At 39.5% G+C, this 26,620-nt stretch overlaps 1 protein-coding gene across 1 annotated transcript; it reads right to left on the bottom strand.

Moving 5' to 3' along the window:
• Positions 1-12,725: 12,725 nt before the first annotated feature.
• On the bottom strand, positions 12,726-22,485 carry Eqtn (equatorin). The gene is made up of 10 exons (XM_028773369.1): positions 22,335-22,485; positions 21,972-22,130; positions 20,795-20,881; positions 19,261-19,323; positions 18,686-18,730; positions 17,531-17,590; positions 14,239-14,392; positions 13,076-13,149; positions 12,900-12,952; positions 12,726-12,851 (listed from the first exon to the last, which is right to left on the bottom strand). Exons 1-10 carry the CDS (start codon positions 22,408-22,410, stop codon positions 12,726-12,728), a joined length of 897 nt encoding a protein of 298 aa, XP_028629202.1. The 5' UTR covers positions 22,411-22,485.
• Between the last annotated feature and the right edge of the window lie 4,135 nt (positions 22,486-26,620).

Raw genomic sequence — 26,620 nt, 5'->3', positions numbered from 1 at the left:
TCTCCTTTAAAAATGCTTATCTTGTATGAGAGTCAATGGCTTGCTCACTTGTTTGTATACAATATCATGGGCTTGCACAGGCTGGAATAAAAGTACAGTCAATCTAGTGTGTGAGCTTCAAGTCTTTTGCAGATAGCAATGTCCAAGGGCAAATGTTTAATTTACACATCATATTCAGTAGACACATAATTCACATCTTAGATACCTCAATGGAGTACTTTGAACTAGAATATATTTGACACAATTTAGTGATACTATCTAATTTTGCTAGCACACCAACAATGATTATAAGACAAGCAACCCCATCTATTCATTTATTTCTCTTTCCTAGGGAGAAAATGCCCAGTTCTTACTCTATACGTAACTTCTGTGACTCTACAGATCGTAGGTTGGTTATCATTGACATAGCAACTAGTATCCACATATAAGGTAGTACATATGGGATATGTCACTCAGGATGTTTTCTTTCTTCTCATTTCATCCATTCACCAGTGAATTTCATGATTTCATTTTGTAACAGCTGAGTAATATTCTATTATGTAAATGTACCACATTTTTTTATCTATTCGTCTGTTGAGGGACATCTAGGTTGTTTCTGATTTCTAGCTAGTATGAATAGACCAACAATGAACATGGTTGAGCAAATGACTCTGAAGTAGAATGAAGTGCAAGCCCTTTGGGTATATGCCCAAGAGTGGTATAGCTAGACAGGCCACCTCTTCCAGGAGACCAGATAGGTTGCCTACAGACCTTCTCTGCTCTCTGTTCCCCCAGCAGACAAAATCCCTCAGCATTCCCCCACACCCAGAGCTGCAAGGGAACACCAGCTCTAGCCTTCCTTCCAACTCCCCAGGTGCCTTCTGTGGATCCCGTAGACCATCCCCTCACTGTATCTCTCCCCCAAGTCCTCCTTGGGTCCCAGTCCCAAACTCAGGCAGACACCCACTGTTTAACCACCAGTTAGGTGGCCTATAAACCTCTGCTCTCTCTGTTTTCCCTGAGGTCCAATCCTTCAGGCTGGACCAATCTGCTGCTTCCCCCAGCCCCACCCCCACAGTGTCTATGCATCAGGTAGATCTCACAGATCATCCCCTCCTGAAGTCCAAGAAATCAGCATCTATACCTATAATCACCCCCAAACCAGATGTCTAGATGCCAGCATAAGAACACAGTTAATAACAGCCAGGGCAATATGTCACCACTAGAACCCAGCTAAACTATCACAGCAGGCCCTGAATATTCCATTAGTTGATGCATAAGATAAAGGACTATATGGAAGCTTACAGAAAACCAAATAGATTGGAACAGAAAAGAAAGTCCCTTCATCACATAATAATCAAAACATTAAACATACAGAATATTAAAGCTGCAAGGGACAAAGACTAAGTAACACATAAAAGCAGACCTATTAGAAATCCATCATACCTCCATGAATATTCTAAGAGGTAGAAAAGCCTATTTTTACAGACACACACACACACACCAACACAACCACCACCACCAAAATAGCAGGAATCAATAATCATTGGTCATTGATATCTCTCGATATTAACAGTCTCAATTCCCCAATAAAAAGACACAGACTAGCAGAATGAATGAGAAATTAGGATCCATTTTTCTGCTGCATCCAAGAAAAATACATTTCAACATCAAAGATAGACATTACCTCAGGGTAAAAGGTGAAAAAAAAAGATATTCCAAGCAAATGTTCCTAAGAAGCAAGTGTGCATAGCCATTTTAATATCTAACAAAATATACCTCAAAAGAGATGAGGAAGGACACTTCATACGCATCAAAGAAAAACTACTAATATGGCATTTCAATTTTTAACATCTCTGCCCCAAACACAAGGACACCCACTTTTGTAAAAGAAACACTACTACAGCATATATGACATATTGACCTTACACACTAATAATGGGAGACTTGAAAACCCTACTTTCAGCAATGGACAGGTCATCCAGACAAAAACTAAACAGAAATACTGGAGCTGGCATGTTATAAGCCAAATGGACCTAACAAAGATTTATAGAACATTCCACCCAAATGCAAAATAACTTGTCTTCTTCTCAGTCCCTCATGGAACTTTCTCCAAAATTGACCATATACTTGGACACAAAGCAAATCCCAACAGATAAAGCAAAATTGAAATAAGTCCCTTCTGTCAGACTGCCATGGATTATCTGGATATCATCATCAACAGAAGCAACAGAAAGCTTACAAACTTTTGTTTGTAAACAAAACAGTTCTTACTGAATGAAAAAGGGGTCAAGACAGAAATAAAGAACACAATGGACAGAAGCTGCTGACCCTGTGGTTGAATTAGATAAGAGATAGAAGAAGCTGAGGAGAAGGGTGACCCTGTAGGAGAACCAGCAGTCTCAATTAACATGGACCCCAGAGATCTCTCAGACACTGAACCACCAACCAGGCAGCATACACCAGCTGATATGAGGCCCTCAACACGTATACAGCAGAGGACTGCTGGGGTGGGGGGGTCTGGGTTCAGTCAGAGAAGATGCACCTAGTCCTTAAGAGACTGAAGGCTCCAGGGAGTGGTGAATTCTGGTGGGGTGGAGGGGTGGGGGGGAGGTCCTTGTGGAGACAGTGGGCAGGAGGAGGTATAGGTTATGGAACAGTCAGAGGGTGGACTGGGAAGGGGATAAAATCTGGAGTGTAAAAAAAAAGACTAAATAAAATTTTAAAAATCTTTCTAGAATTCTATGAAAATCAAAATACAACACACTCAGACTTAATGGCCACACAGAAAGCAGTGTTAAGAGAAAAGTTAATAGCACTAAGTGCCTTTAAGAAGAAATTGGGGAGATCTCAAACTAGCAAGTTAACAGCTAAAAGCATACCTGAAAGCTCTAGAACAAAAAGAAGCAAATGTACCCAAGAGAAGTTTATGGCAGGAAATAATCAAATTGAGGGCTGAAATCAATAAACTAGAAACAAAGAGAACAATATAATGGATCAATGACTCAAAGAGTTGATTCTTTGAGAAAATCAACAAGCTAATCAAACCATTATCCAAATGAACTAAAATACAGAAAAAGAATACCCAAATTAACAAAATGCTCTTGGGTTGATAGGATTTAGTAAAAATGGCCATCCTACCAAAGCGATCTATAGGTTCAATGCACTGTCCATTAAAGTTCTAACACAATTATTTACAGATCTTGAAATGACAATTCTCAACTTCATATGAAAAAGCAAAACGAACAACAAAAAACAAAAAAGAAAAAAAAGAAAAAAAAACAGCAACAACAGCAGCAACAACAAACAGACAATCCTGAATAATAAAAGAACTGTGCAGGTATCACCATCTCTGATTTCAAATTGTACTACAGACCTACAGTAATAAAAATCACACAATATTGGCAAAAAAAAAAACCCCACCAGTGTTAACTAATGGAATCAAATTGAAGACCCAGACATAAATTCACATACTTATGGACACCTAATTTTTGATAAAGAAGCCAGAATTATACAATGGAAAAAAGAAAAAGAAAGCATCTTCAACTAATGATGCTGGTCAGACTGGATATCTGCATGCAGAAGAAGGCAAATAGATCCACACTTATCACCTTACACAAATCTCAAGTCCAAAAGGAACAAAGACTTCAACATAAAGTCAGATACACTGAACCTGATAGAAGAGAAAGTGAGGGTTAGCCTTGAACACATTGGCACAGGAGACAATTTCTGAACAAAACACAGATAATGTAAGCACTAAGATCAACAATTAATACATGGGACTTCATAAAACTGAAACGCTTCTGTAAGGCAAAGGACAACATCAATTGGACAAAGGGGCAACCCACAGAATGGGAAAAGATTTTCACCAACTCCATATCTAATAGAGAACTAATATCCAAAATATATAAATAACTCAATAAGCCATGTATCAAAAAACCCAAATAATTCAATTAAAATGAGGTACAGATCTAATTTTCAACAGAATAATCTCAACTGGCTGAGAAACAGAGGAATGTGGAACATCTTTAGCTATGAGGGAAATTGCAAATCAAAACTACTTTGAGGTTCCATCTTGTCAGAATGGCTAAGATCAATAATACAAGTGACAGCTTTTGATGGCAAGGATGTGGAGCAGTGGGTACACTCCTCCATTGCTGATGGTAGGACGAACTTGTACAGCTACTTTATAAACCAACAGGGCAGTTCCTGAGAAAATTTGGAATCAATTTACCTCAAGACTCGTCTATACTGCTTAGGCATATACTCAAAGGACACTCCACTCTACCACAAGGACACTTGCTCAGCCATGTTCACTGTGGCTGTACTCATAATAGTAAAAAACTGGAAACAACTTATATGACCCTCAACAGAAGAATGGATAAAGAAAATATGGTATACTTACACAATGGAATATTACTCGGCTGTTAAAAAAAAAGCATCATAAAATTTTCAGAAAAATGGATGGAACTAGATAAAATTCTGAGTAAGGTAATCCAGATCCAAAAAACAAATTTGGTATGTATTCATTTATAAGTGGATATTAGTCATAAAGTAAATGATAACCAAGCTACAATAAGTAAACCCAAAGGTTGGGTAAAGAGGAGGCAGCACATGGGAGAGGGGGCACATGGATCTCCTGTGGAAGGAGAAATAGATTTTGTGGATGGATTAGGGATGAGTCCAGACAGTGCAGGAGGGATGGGGTGAAGGGGACAGGATGAAGGGAGAGAGTATAGTGTGAGAATTGGAAGGGCACTTGGGCAGGTAGTGTGGAAATCTAGTGCAGTTGGAACTTCCTGGAACCTATGAGGATGGCCCTAGTAATGGAAGACAGAATGGGTGTGGATCCTGGGGATGAGGGGAGGTGGGGGACTTAGGAGAGGTGGAAAGAAGGAAAACTGTAGTTGGGATGTACTGTATGAGAGAGGAATCCATTTTAAATAAATAGACATAATACATGAATGAGTGGTATAGCTGGATCTTGAGGTAGATCTCTTTCCAGCTTTATGAGGAACAGTTACACTGATTTCCATAGTTGCTGTACAAGTTTGCTGTCCCACCAGCAGTGGATGAGTGTCCCCTTACTCCACATCCTCACCAGCTGCCACTTGTGTTATTGACTCTGGTCATTGTGACTGGTATTAACATGAGATTACAAAGTCGTTTCGATTTTTATTCCCCTTAATGCCTAAGGATGTTGAATATTTTTTACACTGATTATAATTAAATGAATGAAAGAAATATCTAAAAGAAACACAAAATTTGTTTTCTACATAATAGAAACTTGTAGATAAAATAATTATATGAAATCTAATTTAACATAATCAATTCATGAAGTTGAAGCATAGAATTAATCAATCAGTTAGTATACTATATAAAATGGCTGAAGTGAATGTCATGATTTTATTGAAAATTTTTAGTCATCTTTCTTCCTTTCATATGAATATTTAAATTACATGCTATATAGATTCAAATTTTATAAAGATTAATTGGAATTAAGTCGCAATTATATACTTTTTATTTCATTTTATTTACTTATTCTCTTTAAGTCCAGTTCACTGGCCCCCTCCCAGTCATACTCTCCTACTATCTTTCCCCTCCCCCTCCCTTTCTCCTCTGAGTGGGTGGGGAGTCCCCAGGTATCACCCTACCCTGTCACATCAAGTCTCTGCAAGGCTAGGCACATTCCACTGAGATCAGACAAAGCAGCTCAGCGAGCAAAACATAACCCAAAGGCAGGCAGCAGCTTTTGGGATAGCCCCAGCTCCATTTGTTCAGGACCCACATGAAGACCAAGCTACACAGGTGCTACATATACGTGGGGAGGCCTAGGTCCAGCCAGTTCTTTGGTTGGTGGTTTAGTCTCTGAGAGCTCCAAGGGTCCAGGTTAGTTGACTCTGTTGGTCTTCTGTGGAGATCCTACTCCCTTCGGCCCACAATCCTTCCCCCTATTCTCTATATGAATCTTCAAGCTCCACCCACTGTTCGGCTGTGGTCTCCGCATGTGTCTGAGTCAGCTTCTGGGTGGTGCCTCAGAGGACAGCCATACTAGGTTCCTGTCTGCAAGCATAATGGAGTATCATTAACAATGTCAGGGACTGGTGCTTGCCCATGGGATGGGTCTCAAGTTAGGCCAATTATTGGTTGGCTATTCTCTCAGTCTCTGCTCCATCCCCTGACACTGCGTTTCTTGTAGACAGGATAAATTTTGGCTTGAAAGTTTTGCAGGTAGGTTGATGTCCCTATTGTTCCTGTCCCTGGAGTTCCTGCCTTGCTACAGGAGGTGGCTTCTTTAGGCTCCATATCCCCAATGCTGTGACTCACAGCTAAGGTCACCCCCACTGATTCTTGGATGCCACCTTTAAGTGCTTCTCCTTCATTTGAGTTTTCTCTTTTGAAAATTGTTTAGATCTGTACCTCACTTTTAATTGGGTTGTACTCTTGATACTGTTTTTTGAATTTTATGCATATTTTTATGTTAACCCTCTATTGAATATGTAATTAGTAAAAGTGTCTTCCCATCCTGTAGCCTGCCACTTTGGCCAAATGATAGTGCCCTTTGTCATGCAGACACTTTATAAGTTCATGAGGTCCCACTTACTGTTGATCTGGGTGCCTGTGCTAGTGGTGTCTGTTCAGAAAGTCTTTTCCTGTGCCAATGAGTTCAAGACCATTCTCCACTCTCTCCTCCATCAACTGAACAAGTCTTCCCTAGCATGCACTTTCTCTGGATGACACTTGACAGTACTCCTGAGGGCCATTTCCAAATGAAGCCACCAATAACACACAAATGCAAAATCTATGGGACAGACATAGCATCACAGGGTGACAACTAAAGGTGACTGTCCTCTTATCTAACCTTAACTGGAAGCACAAATGTTAGAACATTTTTAGAAAATTAGCTATTCTTCTGCATGTCTGGATGGTGATCCCAAAAGGCAGACTAGTTTTTGACTTGGGGGAGAATAAGTGACTTCAACTGGGTAAGTGAATTTACAATTCTGAGTCTTCAAATAATAAAGATAGACATTATCAATTTGTGATGAAAAATTCAACAATGTCAATAAAGCTGTTTTTAATGAAAATGGCAGACAGTGGAGAATGGCTCAGTAGGAGTGTGGCCATTTACTTCCTACTTCTGCCCCCTGGTGGATGATAAGGTCCTAAGCACAAGGGAAAGCTGAAAAGTCTGTGACATTTTGTGTCACATGGAGATAAGCAACTAAACAACACACATCAGTTTTGGGAGTCTGTGAAGTTCTTTTTGGTCAAGAAATGCTTTTGCAATATGACAAATCTTTTAAAGCTTTGGCTGAGTGGCAAAAACCCAATTATTCCACTTTGGCCTACACACTTGCCTTAATACTACAGTTTAGTAAGTATTAGGACACCAGCCTCACTTAAAAACTAAACTGTTGAACACAACATTTTTAGATATAAGCCACTTACTTTCTAACCAACCAGTGACAACTGGACACTTCAAATAGATGAGTGACTCACAGAACTGCACACAACCTCACCCGGCAAAGCAGTTCCTTTGTCTACAACACATACAACACAATACCATGTAAAACATCAGGCTTGCCAGTCTTTGTTGCACCTCTCTTGCACCAAATTCTGACCAAACCACTTCATGTTTTCAGAATGCTTCAGACACCAAATGAAGGCCATTTCCATACACCATACAAATCTCAGAATTATCAAACAAAATTATTAAGCACATGGATTTAAAGTTCTGAGAAAAACTGGATGGTGACACGAGCCAAGGACTGAAGAGCCGGTGGGGCCACAACACCTCTAGCAGCACCTCTTGTTTTTTAACTAGAATAATAATGTCCTTCTCCCTCTTTCATTTCAAAGATCCATTTTCTTTTATTAATTATGTAACTAACATTTCTCCCAAACATATTTCAGGCATGAGATGTGGTCTTAGAACTCTGAATTTACTTTAGATAATCTGAAGGTTTTGGCAATACACGTGCATCCTTTTTACACAAATAAGCTTTCCCCGATCAACAGCCTTCAACTTGCTGATCATATTCTATTAAGAAATCTACTGAAATCCAAAACAATATATTGGAAAGGTAAAGGAGGAAGGAGAGATCAGACAATGCTGGCAATCACAAGATCTAAATTTAACATCTGGGTTTTACTTTGTCTTTAAATGAGCTTGGCTATTCCAGAAATACACGTTGGCATAAGTTGACTTTAACTGGCTGCTAAAATTTGGAAAGTATTATACACCATCACCTCACCAGAAGCTGTGTTTAGGTAAACAGCTTCAGCTGTTGCAGGGTTTTGTGTAAGACAGCAAGCACTTTTCTCAGCCCAGTTGTGCTTAATAAATACACGGTTCTGAGGTGCTAGACACATAATGGTCACTAAAGAGCCACCAAAGACAGTGGCTCTGGGTTTGTTGTCAGAATCTTGTGGGAGTATGTAAAAATGGAAGCAAGCTTTACTAAGAATTACACAAAAGTGAGAAATTGAGGAAAAGTGAGAAAATTAAGGAAAAATAAAACTTGAGAGGACTTCCATTCATCCAGGAAAGAGGGTGGGGGAAGCTATGGAATTCCTTTCTTGCAAATTGTATGTCCATGACAGAAATTTGACCAGGGCTGAAGTAAGCTCTATTAAGATTGGTTCATGCTTTGGGCTAAGGTGGGCCAGAACCATTAGGGTATGTCTTTCTTGCCCAACCAAGGAGATGATCATGCTCTGTTCATGGGATGCTGACCCTCTTATGGATGGTTGAAGCCCTACAATGTCTGACTCCGTCTTTGCTGGGGTTGTAGCTTGACACTACTGATCACTAGGTTGGCATCACTACCCTCCGATTGTTGCTGGTATCTCTGGTGATGCTAATTACACTAAGCTCTCATTGTTCCCACATTTATATGACAAGCATGTAGCTTGACTGTGGAAAAAGAATTAATGATCACAGTCAACAAGATGTAGCTGTAGATTTTCTTGGTTACCCCACATTTAGCTCTTTGGGATGGTCTGAAGTAGTCTCTTCCACAGAAGTCTCTCATTAGAAGCCTTCCTGGCTGGCAATTTAATCTGTTACCATCAGCTGCATTAGAAGCAAGAAAATAAGAAGGCACAAAATCTGCACATGTCTTTCCCTGGCTTTGGGGACTTTGTGTGTGTGTGTGTGTGTGTGTGTGTGTGTGTGTGTGTGTGTTTGTGTGTGTGTGTGTGTGTGTGAGCAGGGGAGGGTGCTGTCTTTCCCTCCCCCCCCAAGCTCCTGCCTTCTCGTGTATTGAGGTCCCTCACTCATGTGCTTCTATATTCCAAATATTCCTTGGTTAACCCTTAATCTTCCTTTTAACCCCAGCCTTGCTGTGATATGTCAACAATCTGAGTTTTCACCATGGGTATTTTTTTTCTCTTACCACCCACAGGAGGATAGCTTCTGCATTAGAGCCACCTTAGTTCTCCCTGGCTAGGAGACGGCTACTTTTGATACTTTTTATACTTACTTATAAATTGCTTTATAAGGCAACATAGAGTATTTGCAAATCTCAACATCCGGGTCCTACTGCCAACAGAGTCCCCCACCTCACCTCTTGCCAGAGCAGAAAATTCCTTATGATGATTTCAGAGGTGAGACAGTTGAGGACGTCACCTTCACACATTTCCCATGATGCTCCAAGCCTTCAGAGCACTTTTTTTCGGCCTCACCAGTTCCCACCACGCCCCCAACAGCCCTTGCGCCCCGCCTTGATGATCACAAGGCAGATGCTGGGTTATTCTTGCCCTGAAGGACGACATCACATACACAGAAGCCAGCTTCCTAAACATCCTGCCACACCAGGAATTCTGGAACTACGAGACCACCCCCCAAAACACACAACCCTCCTTCCGTGAAAGATCCTCAGCACCTCACTGTTAGGCATACCTCAGGACTTGATGCAGGAAGGAACGGAGAACAAGACTTTAGGGCAATGCTGGGCAGACTTGCAGGGAGGGACTGCTGGTTTGATTCCGAGGTCTCAGGCGAGTTCTCACCTACCTCAGCCAGTTTGTAAGAACTGGCCCATAATACAAGCAGAAGGAAACACTGAGCAGAAGTGATATGATGCAATCCAAGCTATTGCAAGGCAGAATTTAAAGCAGTTCTTGAAAGCTGGGTGGCATACTAGGAAGCACTGAGGAGACCTGGGCACTTTAGAATGGAGAGATACCCAAAAGCAACCCAGGAGGTCTAGGAAACCTGCTCAGGAAATGAAGATTTATTGACAGCTTAGAGGATCAGCAGTGGACAAGTGTACATGGTCTGTGTGCTGTCATCTCATTTCTACAGTACAGCATGGGAGATTGCCCAACATCCTTCATATACCTTCACCCAGCTTCTTCAAATATCCCGACTGTCCTTTCTAGATATCTGTAAGCTGTGTCAGGAGTCTGGAAAGCCAGGTGGTTTTTGCTTGTTTGTTTGTTTTGTTTTGTTTTTTTGACCGTTGATTTTGTTTTTGTGGTGGTGCTGGGGATTAAACCCAGGGCCCTGTACATGCCAGACCAGGGTTCTATAACTGGGCTACATAGTCAGATGACTTTCAAAGCAACGTGTTGACACATGTTGCTTTTGCCCATTTTAGTAAGAATAATATTAAAGTCATCAACCTTCCTTATGATGCTTTGTTTCACAACTAGAAACACTTTGATTTGAAAGTGGTCCTCTGCATCTGTTTTCAAACAAGAAAATTCTTCACTCTTCTAAAAGATGGATGGAGAGCCAGAGGGGAAAGTGAGGGACTATTAGCAGCCTTAGTATCACTACCTGACATCCTCGCACAAACCCACATCTGGAGACTCAACTGGGCTCCTTAGTGCCTTGCTACACCCAAGCACCTGCGGCTATAAGCTCACTGAGCCCTCACCCACCTTCATGGCTTCAGGTGCCTGAACTGCCAGTGCATAGGCAGCCTTAGAACTGTCAGAAAGGCCCGAGAAATGGAAAAAGGAACTGAAAAGGATCAGAAGCTGTCCACTATTGGGCAGGATCAGGACAAAGTGAACAACTGCCCTGTGATGGATTTTCTCTCATGGGTAGAGGCTTATATAGTCCACAATCACTCAAAGGTGGAAGTTCATTGCCCTGTCAACCAATGGTGAGTGAAACAGTCTGAAAAGAGAGAGTAATGGACTCTCAAAGTGGCAGGGAAGAAAAGTGTATCTATGCACCACAGGGAAGAAAAAACATCTTCCCAAGCCAAAGATAGTAAAAAGAACTTCTCATGAGGTGAAATAACACAGGGAAAACTGATGTCCTTTGGGCTTTCTTGTTCCTAAGCCCCTTTGACCTTTTGTGGATCATGGCTACTCTCAAGCAAAGGAATTCGGGCAAGGCATGACTCTGGCTCACCTGAGATTCCATGTGTTTAAGACAGGGTCTTTTGTAGTCCAGGCTGGCCTCAGACTCCCCATGTAGTTAAAAATAACCTTAAACTTCTGATCCTCCTGCCTCTCCCTCCCATTGTTGGCATTACAGATGTGTACCACTAATGCCCAGATTTATTTGGTCCTGATGATGGAAACCAGGGCCTTCTGAATGCTACAGATGCATCCTACTAAGTACATCCATAGCCCATGAGATTGCGTAACTTGGTTTGTAAAATAAATGTGCCTTTCATAGGATAGTATAACTCAGTGTGATACTATGCCAGTATCACAGTAAATGGAAGCCTGTTGGCAAGAGGAGGGCTGATAAGGGCAGTGACATCTGCCTTGGGTCTTCTCCACATCCACATACCTACAAATGACCAGATGCATGTCCTAGAATAGTCCCACTAAAGGACACAGTATCTCTATTTCATAAATCAAAATACCCTCTATATAGATTAGATAGCTTCTACAGTTATTAATAAACTTGAGTCAGGCTTTGAGGGTTTTTCCAGTTAAAGCACGATGATCCTGGGTGCCTGGGACTGGTTGGTAGAGAGAACTGTAAACAATTTAGAGAATGACACCCTCTCTAGGAAATTACCTGCTGAAATGATCTCTTCTGTGATTAATTGGCACAACATATTATCCCCAAAGATTATGAGTACTTTAGGAACGGAGGAAATGTTTTGTTTATTATCATGCTTGTGTGTGCACATGCTCAGGTTGTCAGGCTTGGATATGGCAAGCACTTTCCAGCTGAGCTATGAGCTATCTTGCTAGCCATATTTTTTTCCTGACCAATGAGAGCAGCTACATAACTTTAAAAAAAAAAGCCTCAAGAATTCTAAGCTAGCAGTTTCCACCGCTGACCTAGTTTTCTCTCTTGTTGATACCACGGTTTAGCTAATGAAATATAAGCCAGATGTTTTCTGCTTTGGAGTAAGTAGCAGTAGCCAGGCATAGGTAATGGTAAAGATGTAAATGCTCTCATTTAAAGATGAACCTTACTGTGAAGTTTTATTGATCTAAAGATGGGTGGATTGATGGCTCCAAGGTGGCCTTGCGTATACTAGGCAAGTGGTCTCTCACTGAGCTACCTCAAGTCATGAAGACCTGTCATAGTCTCTAGACTACTTGATAGGTTTATTTGATAAGTTTTCCTTAAATGGTTTCCTTGTACATTTTCACTTAAATAATTCTTATAACAAATAATAACTGTGATATTTTTTATTGAATATGTTCTTAGGACTCCAGAAAATGTAGATATCTCTGAAATGTGCAGTATCAAAATGAGAACATTTATGTGACACACAAAGATCTGTTTTTATAACCAAAGAATTAAAGTTATTTACTCATTGATTTTCCGCAACAATAATAGTTGTTCCTTGGACTTCATCACCAACCTCACTCATTGCCTCAACAGGGACAGGCTCCATGATGAGCTCCTTACCCAGCTCCTCAGGAGGGAGGAAACTCGTCTCCACAGGAGAGAGGAAGGTTGTCTGCTCAGGAGGGAGAAAGCTTGCCTCCTCAGGAGGGAGGAAGTTTGACTCATCGGTTAAGACAGTTTGATTGGAGTCTGCAGAATAATCCACAGATTTAGATTTCGACCTTCTCATGCTGGATCGCTTCACCTCTGAAGAAGCTTGGCCCCAAAATGAGCTGCTCTCTGCACTTTTGGAAAATGATGTATCTGACACACCTTCTGACGGGTGGAAGTAAGACAGAGTTGCCAGCTCTGGGTTGACTGAATACTGACTCTCATAACTCTTGTCACTACAAAGAAGAGAACACACACCAAGAGTGGTCTTTAGTTGCATAGACTTATGACTCAAATCAGAAGTTAGAACAGAAATGGATTATGTTCAACGTGTTACTTAATTAATGCAAATGGTATAGTTTTTTTTTCACTATAGTTATATTGTACTTAATCCTCCTGTGAATGAACCAGCAATATCTAGTGTATGCAGCCTATATCAAACTGCAATATTAGAATTTAAAAGTCAATGATAAAAGTTGTCTTAATAAATGTTTAACAAGAAACACAAAGTGAAGCTGAATTAGGGAGAACAAATATCTAACTTTACAGGTTTAATGAATCAGAGAAATACATCATCAAAGCACCACAGTCAAAAGAGTGATATTAATGATAACTGTGAAGGTTAAAAAGCAATTGTGTGGGGTCATTTAAAAGTATTCTATGATACTGTACAAAAAAAGTTGTAAAGAGATCAATCAGACCCTCAGGTTCAAATGGAATTATATATATATGTTTTTTCGAGACAGGGTTTCTCTGTATAGCCCGGGCTGTCCTGGAACTCACTCTGGAGACCAGGCTGGCCTCAAACTCATAAATCCACCTGCCTTTGCCTCCCAAGTGCTGGGATTAAAGGCGTGTGGCCACGACTGCCCAGCAGAATTTAATATTTTTTATAAGAAAAGACAAATGATTATTTAAGACAAGTATCTAGTCCTCAAGGCATAAAATTGCAGATTTTCTGTCTGTTTCAAGGAATTAAGCAAGGCTACCAACAAAATTTAAAATGTTAAATCCCAGGCAAATGAGTGACTTAGAAGAGAATAAATAGCCTTCGTGTTCCAGAGCTATTTTACAGGGATACAGAGGGAGGAAGCATTGTCTAGCCTCTATTTCCTTCCTAATTAACTGTGTGTGTTTATTTAAAATAGTGAGATATTCCTTGAGACAGGGCCCACATTCCTAATGCTTAGAGGAAGTGGATTCAAGCTGAATGTCTTACACATTACTGAAGAGGAAACCTATTTCTATCAATCCACTAAAGATAACCGGGAGAAAGCGCGGCACCATGGACTAGCTCTCAAGACAGAAAAGGTCAGCAGGCTTACCGTAGGTGTCTCAGTTTGTACAGTGTGACAAAACAGAATATCAAGAGGGGAATTAAGAGAATGAGTGTCATCAGTGAGATTCCCAGCATTAGTTTGAGCTTGATTTCCTCTAGCTCTGATAGTTGGTCTTCACTGGTCTTATTCAAATCAGAGGCTGCGAGGAAAGAAAGAAAACACAATGGAAAACTGAATGTCGTGCATGCTTTCCTCGAGGAATAAGGAACACAGAATGTATCTGCAGTAATCACAGCTCACCCTTCCTATGCCACACAATGGCTATGAGAAGGCCACATAAACACTTTCTCTCTAGTTTTCATAACGGTTTTGAAGTAGCTGTACCTAATTCCATTTTATAGATTCACAGAAGTTTGCAAATCTTCTACTAATCAAAATGTGGTTTTAAGTCCAAGGTATTCATGACAATTTTTTTTTTTATGTAGCAGCCTTTCTTCTTGGCTTTACTTTGAAACCACTTTAAATAACTTATCATCTCAAAAGAGATTATTAGAACAATTTACAAGGCACTGGTGCTCCAGGAAGGACAGGTGTACGCGCTGCCGCTGCCATGCACTGGTTATTCTTTGGAACTAAAAGTGTGCAGTGTTGCTAGTTTCCTCTATAAGGCTTAAGAGATAAGTTTGCCATTTTATTAAGAGACAAACTCAGTGGGCTTGACATTGCAAAAGAAATGGAAATAACTTTTTAAAATTCCTGAAATGAGTTAAATTACAGAATCATGTCTGGCTCCAGAAACATTGTGAATCTGGTAAAAATCCCATGAAACCGCTTTTCTGTCAGATGTTTGGCCTTCTTGAGAATATACTGAAAATATACTTAAAATATACTGAATGTTGAAACCGTCCTTCTCACGTTCGCCCATGCCTGCTCCCAGTGTTCCAGGCATCCTCACTACTTTCTAGGTAATATTTAGGTAATAAGCAATTGCAAGTATATATCCCCATGTTGATGTTCTCTGACTTTTGAACACTTTAATGATTGTACCTGTGATATAATCCAGCAGTAGAGCTCTTGTTAGCATGACTGAAAGCCTAGGTTCAGTCTCTAATACCAACCAACAAACAAAAATTATATTGTCTATGTAGAATGAAATGTGTACAGTTGTGAATGATTGCTATTTAATCCATTTGAGAATACTCAAGCAGATTTTATTAAAATGAACTGTCCTCCTTAAATACACCTATATTTCCTATGGTGGGTTGAATAGATACGGCACACACAGATTCATACGTTTCAATGTTTGGCTATATGGAGTGACACTATTAGGAGGTGTGGCCTTGTTGGAGGAAATGTGTTACATGTGTTTGAGGTCTCCTGTGCTCAAGTTCTGACCAATGTATAATTAGAGCCCATCCTGGCTGTCTGCAGAAGATGCCCCTTTCTGCTGCCTTAGGATCAAGTTGGACAACTTTCAGCTCCATGCATCATGTCTGCCTGGATGCTGTCATGCTTCCCACCATGATGATAACGGAATAAACCTCTGAAACTGTAAGCCAGCCTCAAATATTGTCCTTTCTTTATAAGAGTTGCCTCGGTCATAGTGTCTCTTCATAGCAAAAAATCCCAAACTAAGACAGTTTCTAAGTATTTGGGGGGTCGGGGAAAGGATTTGATTATTCTGGAATTCCCTAAGTAGAACCGGCTGATGATTACCTTGAACTCCCAGAGATCTGCCTGACTCTGCTTCCCTAATGCTAGGATTAAGATGCTGCAAAGTCTTTATAAGTGGGTATGTTCATGTAGTTATCTCAAAAGATCATCTAGTTGCTGTTCTGTCCCTCCCAAATCAAGCCACATCCCCCACCTGATAGAGAGAGAGACTGAGTTAGAGAGAACCGCTATGACTGTGTAGCTCTCATTGAGTTCTTCCCTAACCCTAGTCGGCCCTATCTCCTAACATTTAGGACCAAGACAGCCTTTGACTGAAACTGTACTCTCTCATTTACAATTTAGCCTTTCTCTGTGCCAGAAGCCACATAGGTTAAGCCAGACTAGGGCAGTACTATAAAATTTCTTGTCTACCACACTGTAAACAAAGGTCAGAAACTGTCTTTGTTCTCTGATCTGAAGGAAGCTGATTCAGAGCTGCCTATAGCCATGAAGATGTATCCTTCTTACATTCCAGGAACTGAAAGTTCTATGTATTTTCAAGGCCCTATCATGAGTGCCTACAGTCCATGATGCTGTTTCTCCTAATTGCTTTTACTTCAGGGCTTCATTGTGGTTGCATAGGACTCTCCTAACAAAGGACATATGAAGGGTAGTTTGCCCTGGTCTCCCTTTCCTGCAAATCTTTTACTCTTTCTAACACAGTATATTTAACAAAGACCAGTGATTTGTCATCACTCCACTTTCTTAAAATAGCTTAAGGCAAAAGCTACTTTTCATAAATACGTCATTACACAACTGAGCAAACAGATCTTAGATATGCCACAAAACATACGTCATTTTCAATTATTTACTTGTAGGGCGAAGGGTTTGAAGAAAATTAAAACATTGCCTTTTAATACAACTTTACATCCAAACTAAGAGTTTGGTTCTAGGGACCCATATCAAGAGGCTCCTACCCACCTGTAACCCCACTTCCAAGGGATCTCACACCCTCTTCTGGCCTCCATAGGTACATACATACATGTGGTACACGCACACACACACACACACACACAAACACACACACAAACACACAAAGTCTTAACATTAAAAAGTTAGAAATTGCACTTGGGAGGCAGAGGCAGGCAGATTTCTGAGTTCAAGAGTTCGAGGCTAGCCTGGTCTACAGAGTGAGTTCCAGGACAGCCAGGGCTACACAGAGAAACCCTGTCTCGAAAAACCAAACCAAAAAAAAAAAAAAGTTAGAAATCAAAAGAAGGGTTGGATATGGGAAACTCTACAGTTTTTGCTATTGATTTCTTTAAACTTAAAACTAGATAAAGAAAAGCCTATTTTAAAAAGACAATTACATATATAATACATATATAATCTTTATTTTATAATACACACACACACACACACATATATCACATATCAAGCTGTTTCAACATTGTATGCCAGAAGACTGGAAGATAGTAATAGTCATTGGTTAAAGAGCAACAACAAGAATACTTAAGAGGTATAATTTGTCTAATGTAGTCAGTGTCCTCTCTGATGTGGCATTAGCTGTCAATTCCACTCTTCCACATACAGTACCCTTTGCTATGAGAAGTTGCTTCACAATGCAGCCTCTAAAATTCAGGTGACATCTATGTATCTCTTAATTAAAGTGCTTTGTTCTTACCTGGAATTGGTTGAAAAAATAGATCTTTATCGTCCATGCTCACTGTTGTTTCATTTATAGCTGTTAAGACAATATGTTGATGTTATGCTAAGTAACATTAATTTACTAAAATGTTTGAATGTGTAAAAAGGTGTGCGCATAATATGTAAAGTCTATTCTTACTGGTCATTCTAGTGTTGTTTTGTAAAGTGAATACCTCTTTAACTCATGTTCAAACAGAGCTTATGTAATGTATGTGTATTTTCCATAGGGTCCATCATATTATTAGGGAAATTAACAAACTATTTAATACTGTGCTTAGGGGCCAGTTCAAGGTATGACTGACTGAACCTGTGAGGAAACTAAAAATATTTGAAGCTATCTCAAAACTGACAAATGACCTTGAAGATTTTACAAATACTGACTTTATGGTAACAAAGAAATCTCAGTGAGTAGAAAATCATGAATGTAAATACAAAGCATACAAATAATGATGGTCAAGTGAATATTGTGTGTATTTCATTTTTATAATGTGTATGTGACACATATATTACTTATGTTAATGTGAATCTCTGTATCTGCATAGAATACATGCAAACATAGATTGATCTGTGCATTATACATGTGTCCTTGTCTATTTATGCTGTACACATTACTTTCATGCACAAATATACACTGATACTTTTCACTTATATGTGCATCTCCGTGTGTTTATGCACACGCTGCTCTAAACATAAAGGAGCTGCATTGGGCAAAAAAACCTGGTCTAAATGCTGAATCATGAACTCGGATGAGTTTTTGATCTGGGCTCATCTGTTTCTGGAGTCAAAGCTAGAAAATAAGATCATGATAGTTACCTGCAACACAATGAAAGTTAGAGAAACCAACTTCCCTATACCAGCTAGTGTCTTCTTGATTTTAAGATATACTGTAGATTGCAACCTTTCCAGGAGGACATACTTCTGGGGTGCAGAAGACTAAGAAACTGCAACTTTTATCATTTCTCTGAGTACAACATTTGCTTTTACAAGGAGCAGTAAAGACGTATGTGTTGATTATTGTTAGAAATATTTAAATCAGTCTTGTCTTTCTTATATAAAATGTTATGAATGTCTTCTTATATAAACTGTTAGAAAATAAAAATATTTCCCCAGTTACTTCACTACATTAATTTACCTTTAGCTAACATTGTCCAAAACGCAGGCACATTGAGGGTTGAGGCTGTTCGAAAGAGAGAACAGGAGTAACGGATGAGAATCTACTGCCTGCAATTAATTACACACTCACTCAAAAACCTATGAAAGTCATCTTGGATTGTATAGCTTCACATATATTTCATAAGGAACAATGATCTCGGCACGAAAATAAAACAGTAATTTTGAGTTTACAGCCTCCCATTCCCGAGACCCTCCCTCAGATAATCTTAGAAAACATTAGTTATTGTGACTAGAGATACATTTATTCCTTAATCAAGCAGAAAAATGTACATTGTCATCAAAAATATGAAAATATACCCATATGCTTATGTAAAACTTCCATAACATTCACTTCCCATTGCTTGTCAGGTGCATTTGAAAATAGACTCTTACATATTTGCCACTTAAAAGATTCCAGGTGACTCTAAACAATAGCAGCATGGACTCTTTAGGCAAGCTATTCACTTATGTCATGTTCAAAGGAGTGAAAGATAGTGGCATAAGCCATACAACAATATGCTCCAGATATCAAATACAGTGTAGTAGTCTTAATACTTTTATGAGAGGGTTCACTAGGTATTTCTTCTTCTTCACTGGCAGTTGGTTTGCTGGCTTTACCTAGAAAAAGGAAAAATTATTTTCAGCATATTAAAATACTGACCAATTGTCAAGACAAGGAGAAAACAAAGGAAAGAGAATGACTTTTTTTTTTTAAATCAGAAATGAAGAAGAGGAAGAAAGGCCTTGGAGAATGGAGTTTTTGTGAGTATGGGATGTGTGAAGTAGGGTTAATATGTCTTTATTCTATGAAAGAGAGTAAAAGCATGTAGCTTAGGCCTTTAGAGGTCATGGAGGGCTATTGGGTAAGATGGTTGGCTTTGGCAGGCTCACTATAGGCAGGCCTTAGTGTTAACCTCAGCCTATGATGCATCCTTGTGGAACTGCATCACAGAACATTTGGGCTGTACTGGTTAACTTAGCCGTATGTTCCATATGGGGTACCATCCCTCAAGAGGGAGATTTCTCTGGAGGGACACAGTGAATTCATAGAGCTTACAAATCCAGCACAGGTAATCCTGTTAATGAGAAAGGATAGAAAAGGGGTCCTAAACTGATTCAGACAGGACTCAAAACAGGAGACTAATTCCAGCTACAATAAAACCATTAGTTCCTACTAAGGAGAGGACCACCCAATTGTCTCCATTTGCCTTACAAGGATTATGCCCAAGCAATTTATCATTAGTGAAAGCTATCCTGGAGCTGTTTATTTGATGGGCTTGCTCTTCTGGAATAGTCTACATGTAGAAGGTACTTCAACTCTTCTTGACAATCTTCTAGTTATGGGGATGGAATCTAGGATCTTGGATTTTCTTCCTTGGGTACTATGGTTCTGAGTAACTGGTATTGTTGGAAATGTGAGGTGCCTGGGATACTTAACAGTCAGTTAACTATACCTTATTCCACACAACTCAAGATGTTTGATCTACACAAGCAAGATGCCCCTGATGAATTAGCTGAGTTTTCCTAAAGTGAGTGCCAAAGGCTTGAAATTGCTCAAATACATTATTGTCAAGTAAATTTGTTAATAATTAGGCATTAATGAGCCTGCCCCAGTATTGAAATTGCCATAGCCAGAAAAAGGTCACTTTTTGATATTTCACATCATTCAAAATATAAAAGTATAAAAGAAAAAAACCCCCACAAACATGGATTTAAGAAAGGTGAGTAATAGCCTGGAATATTAAATTTAGTTAATGTTTCTTTCCATGCAAATTGAAAAACAGGAGGTTTAGAAATGAGAAATTCTGCCTGCCTGCCTTCTAGAATGGTCACTGTAACGGGCATAGAGCTTTACAAAATGTTACAGAAGAAATGTTTGTGTGGGGGGGGGAAGATGATAAAACTCTGCTGGCTTCCAGAAGTACAAGATGAACTGTAGAAGTGAAATCCTGGGCCTCCCCCATTTTCCCTGGGGCTGCTTTGGAGTCCTGTAGAAGTGAAACCCTGGGCCTCCCCCATTTTCCCTGGGGCTGCTTTGGAATCCTAAGCTCTTGGTATGTGCAGCACTGAATGTGCATTCAGTACTTACTGGTCTTCACAGCAAATTTCACGCCAGTTGTGGCAGTCACAGATATTTCAGAATTCGTACCAGGTACATTTGGTGTGGTGAACACATCTACAAAGAAAATCCCAAGTCTTTAGCAACTAGGAAATCACTTCTTACTCCCTGCGTTTTTTTTTCTTCATAATATTTTTTTTAACTTTAAAAAGTATCCACTAAAGAAAAGTATGACTAAAGAAAAAATAACTATAAACAAAAATTATGAGACTTTTTTTCTTCTTCAAAGGAAGTGGCGCAAGGGGTAAGGTGAAAATTCAAGAGGAAAAATGTCAAACTAATTTTCTTAGGATACATAACCATGTGAAACAATTGTTGTGGAAATTCATAGAAAACATGTAAGTGTGTATAAGATGCCAAAATCAATTTTTGGAAGAGCAATATTGTCACTAAGTTCTAACCTTGGTGCCATGAGACAGGATTAGAGATATGGTTGTTGAAAATATAAGAAACCAGATTGGAATATAGTGTGCTCTTAATTGGCTTTGTCTAATGTCATTGCACAAGAGGGAAATGTGCATACAGAAACAGGAAGAATATCACAGGAAGAGGGTGAGGCACAGACTAAGCTGATGCCTCCACAGCGCTGGAACACCTTGGCCACAGCGGCTGAAAGAAGCAAGGAAGGACTCCCAATCTTTGGTTGGGATCGTGCCCTTGTCTGGTTTTTTGATTTTTTCCAGCTTCTAGAAGAATAGGAAAATAGTTTTCATTGTCTTGATCCTTTTAATTTGAGGTGTTTTGTTTCAGCAGCCTTCAAAACTGACTCACACCTCAAAATAAGCTTTGGCTAACTTGCCCTGGAATTAGATTAGTTTTTCACTAACGTGAGGAAGAGTGACAGCACCATGATGAACCATGGTCAGCAAAAACAGTGGCAAAGACAGGCTTGTTCCATTTCATAACACCTCATAAAGAGTTGTAGAAAGCAAGGCATTAACTTTACACACTGAAATATCTACAAAGTGAATTAGAAATTCAAAACTGGAAAACAAACCATGATGGGAGGTTACAAACCAAGCAGCAGCAGCAGCAGCAACAACAACAACAACAACAACAACAAAAACAAAACAAAAGACAAACCAAACCAGCACCATTATATTTTTGCATAAACTTTTGATAGATGCTATTAACTTTAAAAACTTACATTGTTTTATGTCTTTATAGTAATTGCCTGTTTTCTCATTGGTAGGAGTATCAATTTCATTGTCTTCTGATTTATGTAAAATCATAAAATCCCTATCTGTATTATTTTCTTCATCTGCATAATACTGTTCTTCATCCGAAAGCATACCACCAGGGTCCTCTAGAAAGGAAACATGACATACCATTGAAATTAGTTTTCCTTACTGCTTCCTCCCACTGAAATTTTTTTCACAATTAGAGACTGATATTTAAAAGTTAAATTATATTACACCCCCATCAATCATCATGAAGAGAATTTCCATATTCTGACTTTCTATCATTGAGAGTCAACCTTCTGACTGACTAATTTCAAATATTTACTTACGTTCCACAATGGGCTGTAGACTGATAATGTCTGAGAGGAAAACCCCAAATAAGAAGATCAACAGTATAAAATCCATCGGGAAATTGGTGTGATTTATCCAGCAATCTACTGTCTCCTCAGGATTTTCTTCTTGTGGCCCAGCAGGTCCTAATACTCAGTGGGACATTATGACATCACTGTTCTTGGGAAACAGAATGCCAGGGAAATGCCCAGAGCTTTGTGACTCCATCTCATGGCAATTTCACGTTTGGTGTTATAATGTTTTTAGTTTTTAAAAATAAACTTTAACTTTTTTTCTGGGAAAGATGATACATGTTTTTTCATGAAATAATGTTATCTATTAGTCCATGACTTAAAAAAATTGTTGATAACGACACAAAAACTTAAAGAATTTGGGGATTTTGTTTTTAATGACATGTTTTAGATAGCTGCAGTCAGTTAAAAACAAAACAACAATAATAAAACAAACAAAATGAAAATCTAGTCAGAAAGCAAAATTCAAAACTCAATCCAAATACCATACAAGTTCTGGTTCAAAACCATTTTACTATAAATCTGTAATAAAAGTTTCATGAAACATCTTTTTTTTTAATTTTAAGATGTATGTTCATTATAAAATATAACATATATTTTGTTCAAACTGTTTTTCAATGAGGCCCAACTTCTTCACATTTCAACAGAGAAAGGGATCCAAATACTTAGCTAGTTAAAAGGAGACTTCAACATGAATAGCAGTGTACTTACATAATACAATGTAAGTACAATGTAATTACAGATTACTCATACTAACTATGAGCAATAAAGACAGAAGACTAATGGGCATTATTATATGATCAACAGAATTTGAAGTGTGCTAACTTTATTATCGATGATAACCCCTCCACAGAGGATAATATTCATATTGAAAACATAAGCATCAAGAGAAACATAACATCACAGGACTTTTGTTTGTCTTCAGTAAAGGGGAAGGTTCAAGTATAACCTGTGGTCCTTCACTGATGGTGCCTGGTGATGTGGAGCAGAGTCATCAGAGTCTCATTGACAGTTAAAGGATGCAGAGATAATGTATCCAAAGGAAAGGTGGACAAGCCAGCCAGACTCTTGACCAAAGTCAGTCAACCAAAGGGAAATGATCCCACATTTGGCACTACTTTTCTTTCAGACTCTTCCACTCATTTCAAGTAAGAACCTGAAGGTGGAAAGACTGAGCTGACAAGTCTCTTAGAGCCCTGGCCTCCAGTGCTCCTCTAACATGGTTCAACACTGCAAATCAGAAAATCAGGAAGCAAACATGTCTCATGTTATTATGAACCATCAAACAACTTTTGATGATAAAGCTCAACTATGATGTACATTAAAGAATCATATCAGGTGGTACAGAGGAAACAAGAGTGGAGAAACATGGTTACCCAAATCTGCACAAATTCTGTCATGCAGCAGGTAATCTATGAATTAATGGAACATTGTATTTAGCTCAGGAATCCCTAAATACCAAAAGTCAAATTGGTATTTTGGGGACACAAACAGACTTTTCTTTGGAGTTTTATCATATATCTCTCTCCACTGAGTCCTCCCAGGGCAAACCTTTTTTTTCTTTGAGACAGGGTTTCTCTACATAGCCTTGGCTGTTCTGACCAAGCTGGCCTCAAACTCAGAGATCCACCTGCTTCTGCCTCCTGAATGCTGCCCTTTTAATTTTCTGATGTGTTAAACACTTTTCATAGGTACCTAAGCTGATAGAATGCAAATATAACAGGTCATATAGCTATGATTTCATATCATAGCAAACTAAGATTGCTTAAACACTGATCCTAATTTCCTCTGTCTCAGGATCAGTACTGTTTCTAGAATATATTGGTAGGTGTTATAGATTGAGTTGCATCTGCCTCAAATTTGTATGTGGAAGTCCAAACCCTAAGCGTTAGAGCTGAGACTACAAGTGGAAGGAAAATGAAGAACATGAGGGGAATCACTGTTGTTCAACAGGGACCGAACCAAGGCAAGCTGGATCACTGATACCAGAAGGTTATGACACTGAAAATCTCTACTTTCAGCAGCAAAGTAAAATAGAATTTTACAAAGGAGAAAAGCAAAGGGCAGAGTCACTTTGGGAAGTATTGGTGAAGTCTGGGGACCTCCTCTCTCCCGGTGCAGCATACAGCCTTCAGTGTTTTAAAGTGAAGAAGAAGAAGGTGGGTGAAGACAAAGGTTGCATCCATGACACAGGTTAAGACATGGAGTGCTGAAATTTTCTCTTTTGTGCACTTGGAGCAATGATGGGAAGTCTATCTATCTATCTATCTATCTATCTATCTATCTATCTATCATCTATCTATCTATCTTATCTATCTGTCTGTCTGTCTACTTATTTATCTATGATATTTTTATTTTTAGAAAGGGCCTCATTATGTAGCCCTGACTGACCTGTAACCTGATATGTAGACCAGGCTGGCCTCAAGCTCACAGAGATCTGCCTGCCTCCAGGAGCACTGGATTCAAATATGTGTGCTATCACACTTATGCTGAGTCAGCACTCTTCTACACCCTGAACCATGCACTCTGGGAACCCAGAGAAAGAGAAAGTATAATGATATATATCTACATATATCCTGGGAACTGACTAGCATAGAACCTGCTGATTGGGAAAAAAACCTGATAGTATCAGAGCCCTGTAGTATTTAGTGAACTGGAAACTGGTAAGAACTAGCAACTATGAGGCAACAGAGAGGTAAGATCAAAATGCATATACCTGACATTGAGATGGACCATCCAGAGGTATGTCTAGCTCTTGTGACCTGACTGACCCATGAAGGCTGTATTTCCAAACTCTGTTCTGTTAAACTTTGGTACAGTCAAATGACATACAGAAGAGTTCCCATAATCAACAGATTTGAAAAACACTTGCTGTAATGCCTTCCTTTAGACAACCAGAGTGAATGGTACTCTAAAGCAGTGGTTCTCAAGCTGTGAGTCACGGCCCCTTTTGGGTTTGCACATCAATATCTTGCATATAAGATATTTATTCTACTATTCACAAAAGTAGAAAACTTAGTTATAACAACAAAATAAACTTATGGTTGGGGCTTACCACGAGTCTAAGTGCTCTAAACAAACTCCAGCAAGAGCCCCCTTTAAAAGGTTTCCATTTCAAAAGTTAATCAGCTTTTTTTTGGACTAGTGCGATAGTAGAATTTGCATGTAGACTACAGTGTTGACTTAAGAGCTTGCTAAGACTTCTCAGCAAGATTAGGGATGAAAATGTTTATTACCGCAGGTTGATTTTCCTATGAGTTGTTAAAAACTTGTGTGTGCACATGTGCTTGTGTGTGCATGCATCTGTGTGCACATGGATGTAGAGGCAGCCAGAGGATAACATGGATGTCATCCTCAGAAACATTGTGTGTGTGACCTTTTTCTCTCCCCTTCTCTCGCCTCTCTCTTACTCCTTCACTCCTCAGTCTCCCACTTCCCCCCTCCCCTCTCTCTCCTCCCTCTTTCCCCACTTGCTCTCTTTACTCTCTATCACTTTCTTCTATCCCCCTTTTCCTTTTTCCTCTCTCTCTCTCTCTCTCTCTCTCTCTCTCTCTCTCTCTCTCTCTCTCCCTGTCTCTTTTCTGTCTCTCCCCTTCCTCCCTCTGTACTCCTCCCCTTTCTCTTTGCACTCTCTCCTCTCCTACCTTTTCCTCTTCTCTTCCCCTTCTCCCCACTACACACCTCTCCCAATCCTATCTTCCATCTCTTTCCCTCTTTCCTTCTCTTCCCTCTCTTTTATTTCCTTGCATTCATCTTTCTCCCATCTCATGCTCTTCTCTCTCCCTCATTACCTGTACACTTAGATTTTTCAAAACCTACTTTAATAAGGGTTCTCAAATACTTCCAAAGGTAGTAGAGAAAAGATGGTAAACAGGACAAGGGGATGTGGGTGGGCCTGTTTAGAAGTAGATCTTTGTGGGTGATTTCAATCTCTGTTGTGCAGATACTGACTGTCCAGTTCAAAAGCACCAGGCATGAATCAGCAATGATAGCTGTAACCAGAAAAAACTGTTAGGCCTTCATCAAATCAGCACGAGTTAGTGGGAGTGACCAGGACAAGCAGAATGGCAGGAGTTCTCTGCAGTGCTTCTCTCAGTGAACTGAAGATCATCGAAGATGCAAGACCAATGAAGAGTCGCACGACTAGCTATGCAAGCGCTCATGTCACTGTTGAATCCTACTTATACTCTCCCCAAACATCACATGTCGTTTCATGGGTCCTACCTCAGCAAAACATCATGTGAGTCTGTATC

The sequence above is a fragment of the Grammomys surdaster genome, unplaced genomic scaffold, assembly GCF_004785775.1.
Source record: "Grammomys surdaster isolate TR1022 unplaced genomic scaffold, NIH_TR_1.0 225, whole genome shotgun sequence".
NCBI lineage: Eukaryota > Metazoa > Chordata > Mammalia > Rodentia > Muridae > Grammomys > Grammomys surdaster.
Note: the sequence above shows the minus strand (reverse complement) of the source record. Positions and strands in the feature narration are given on the sequence as shown.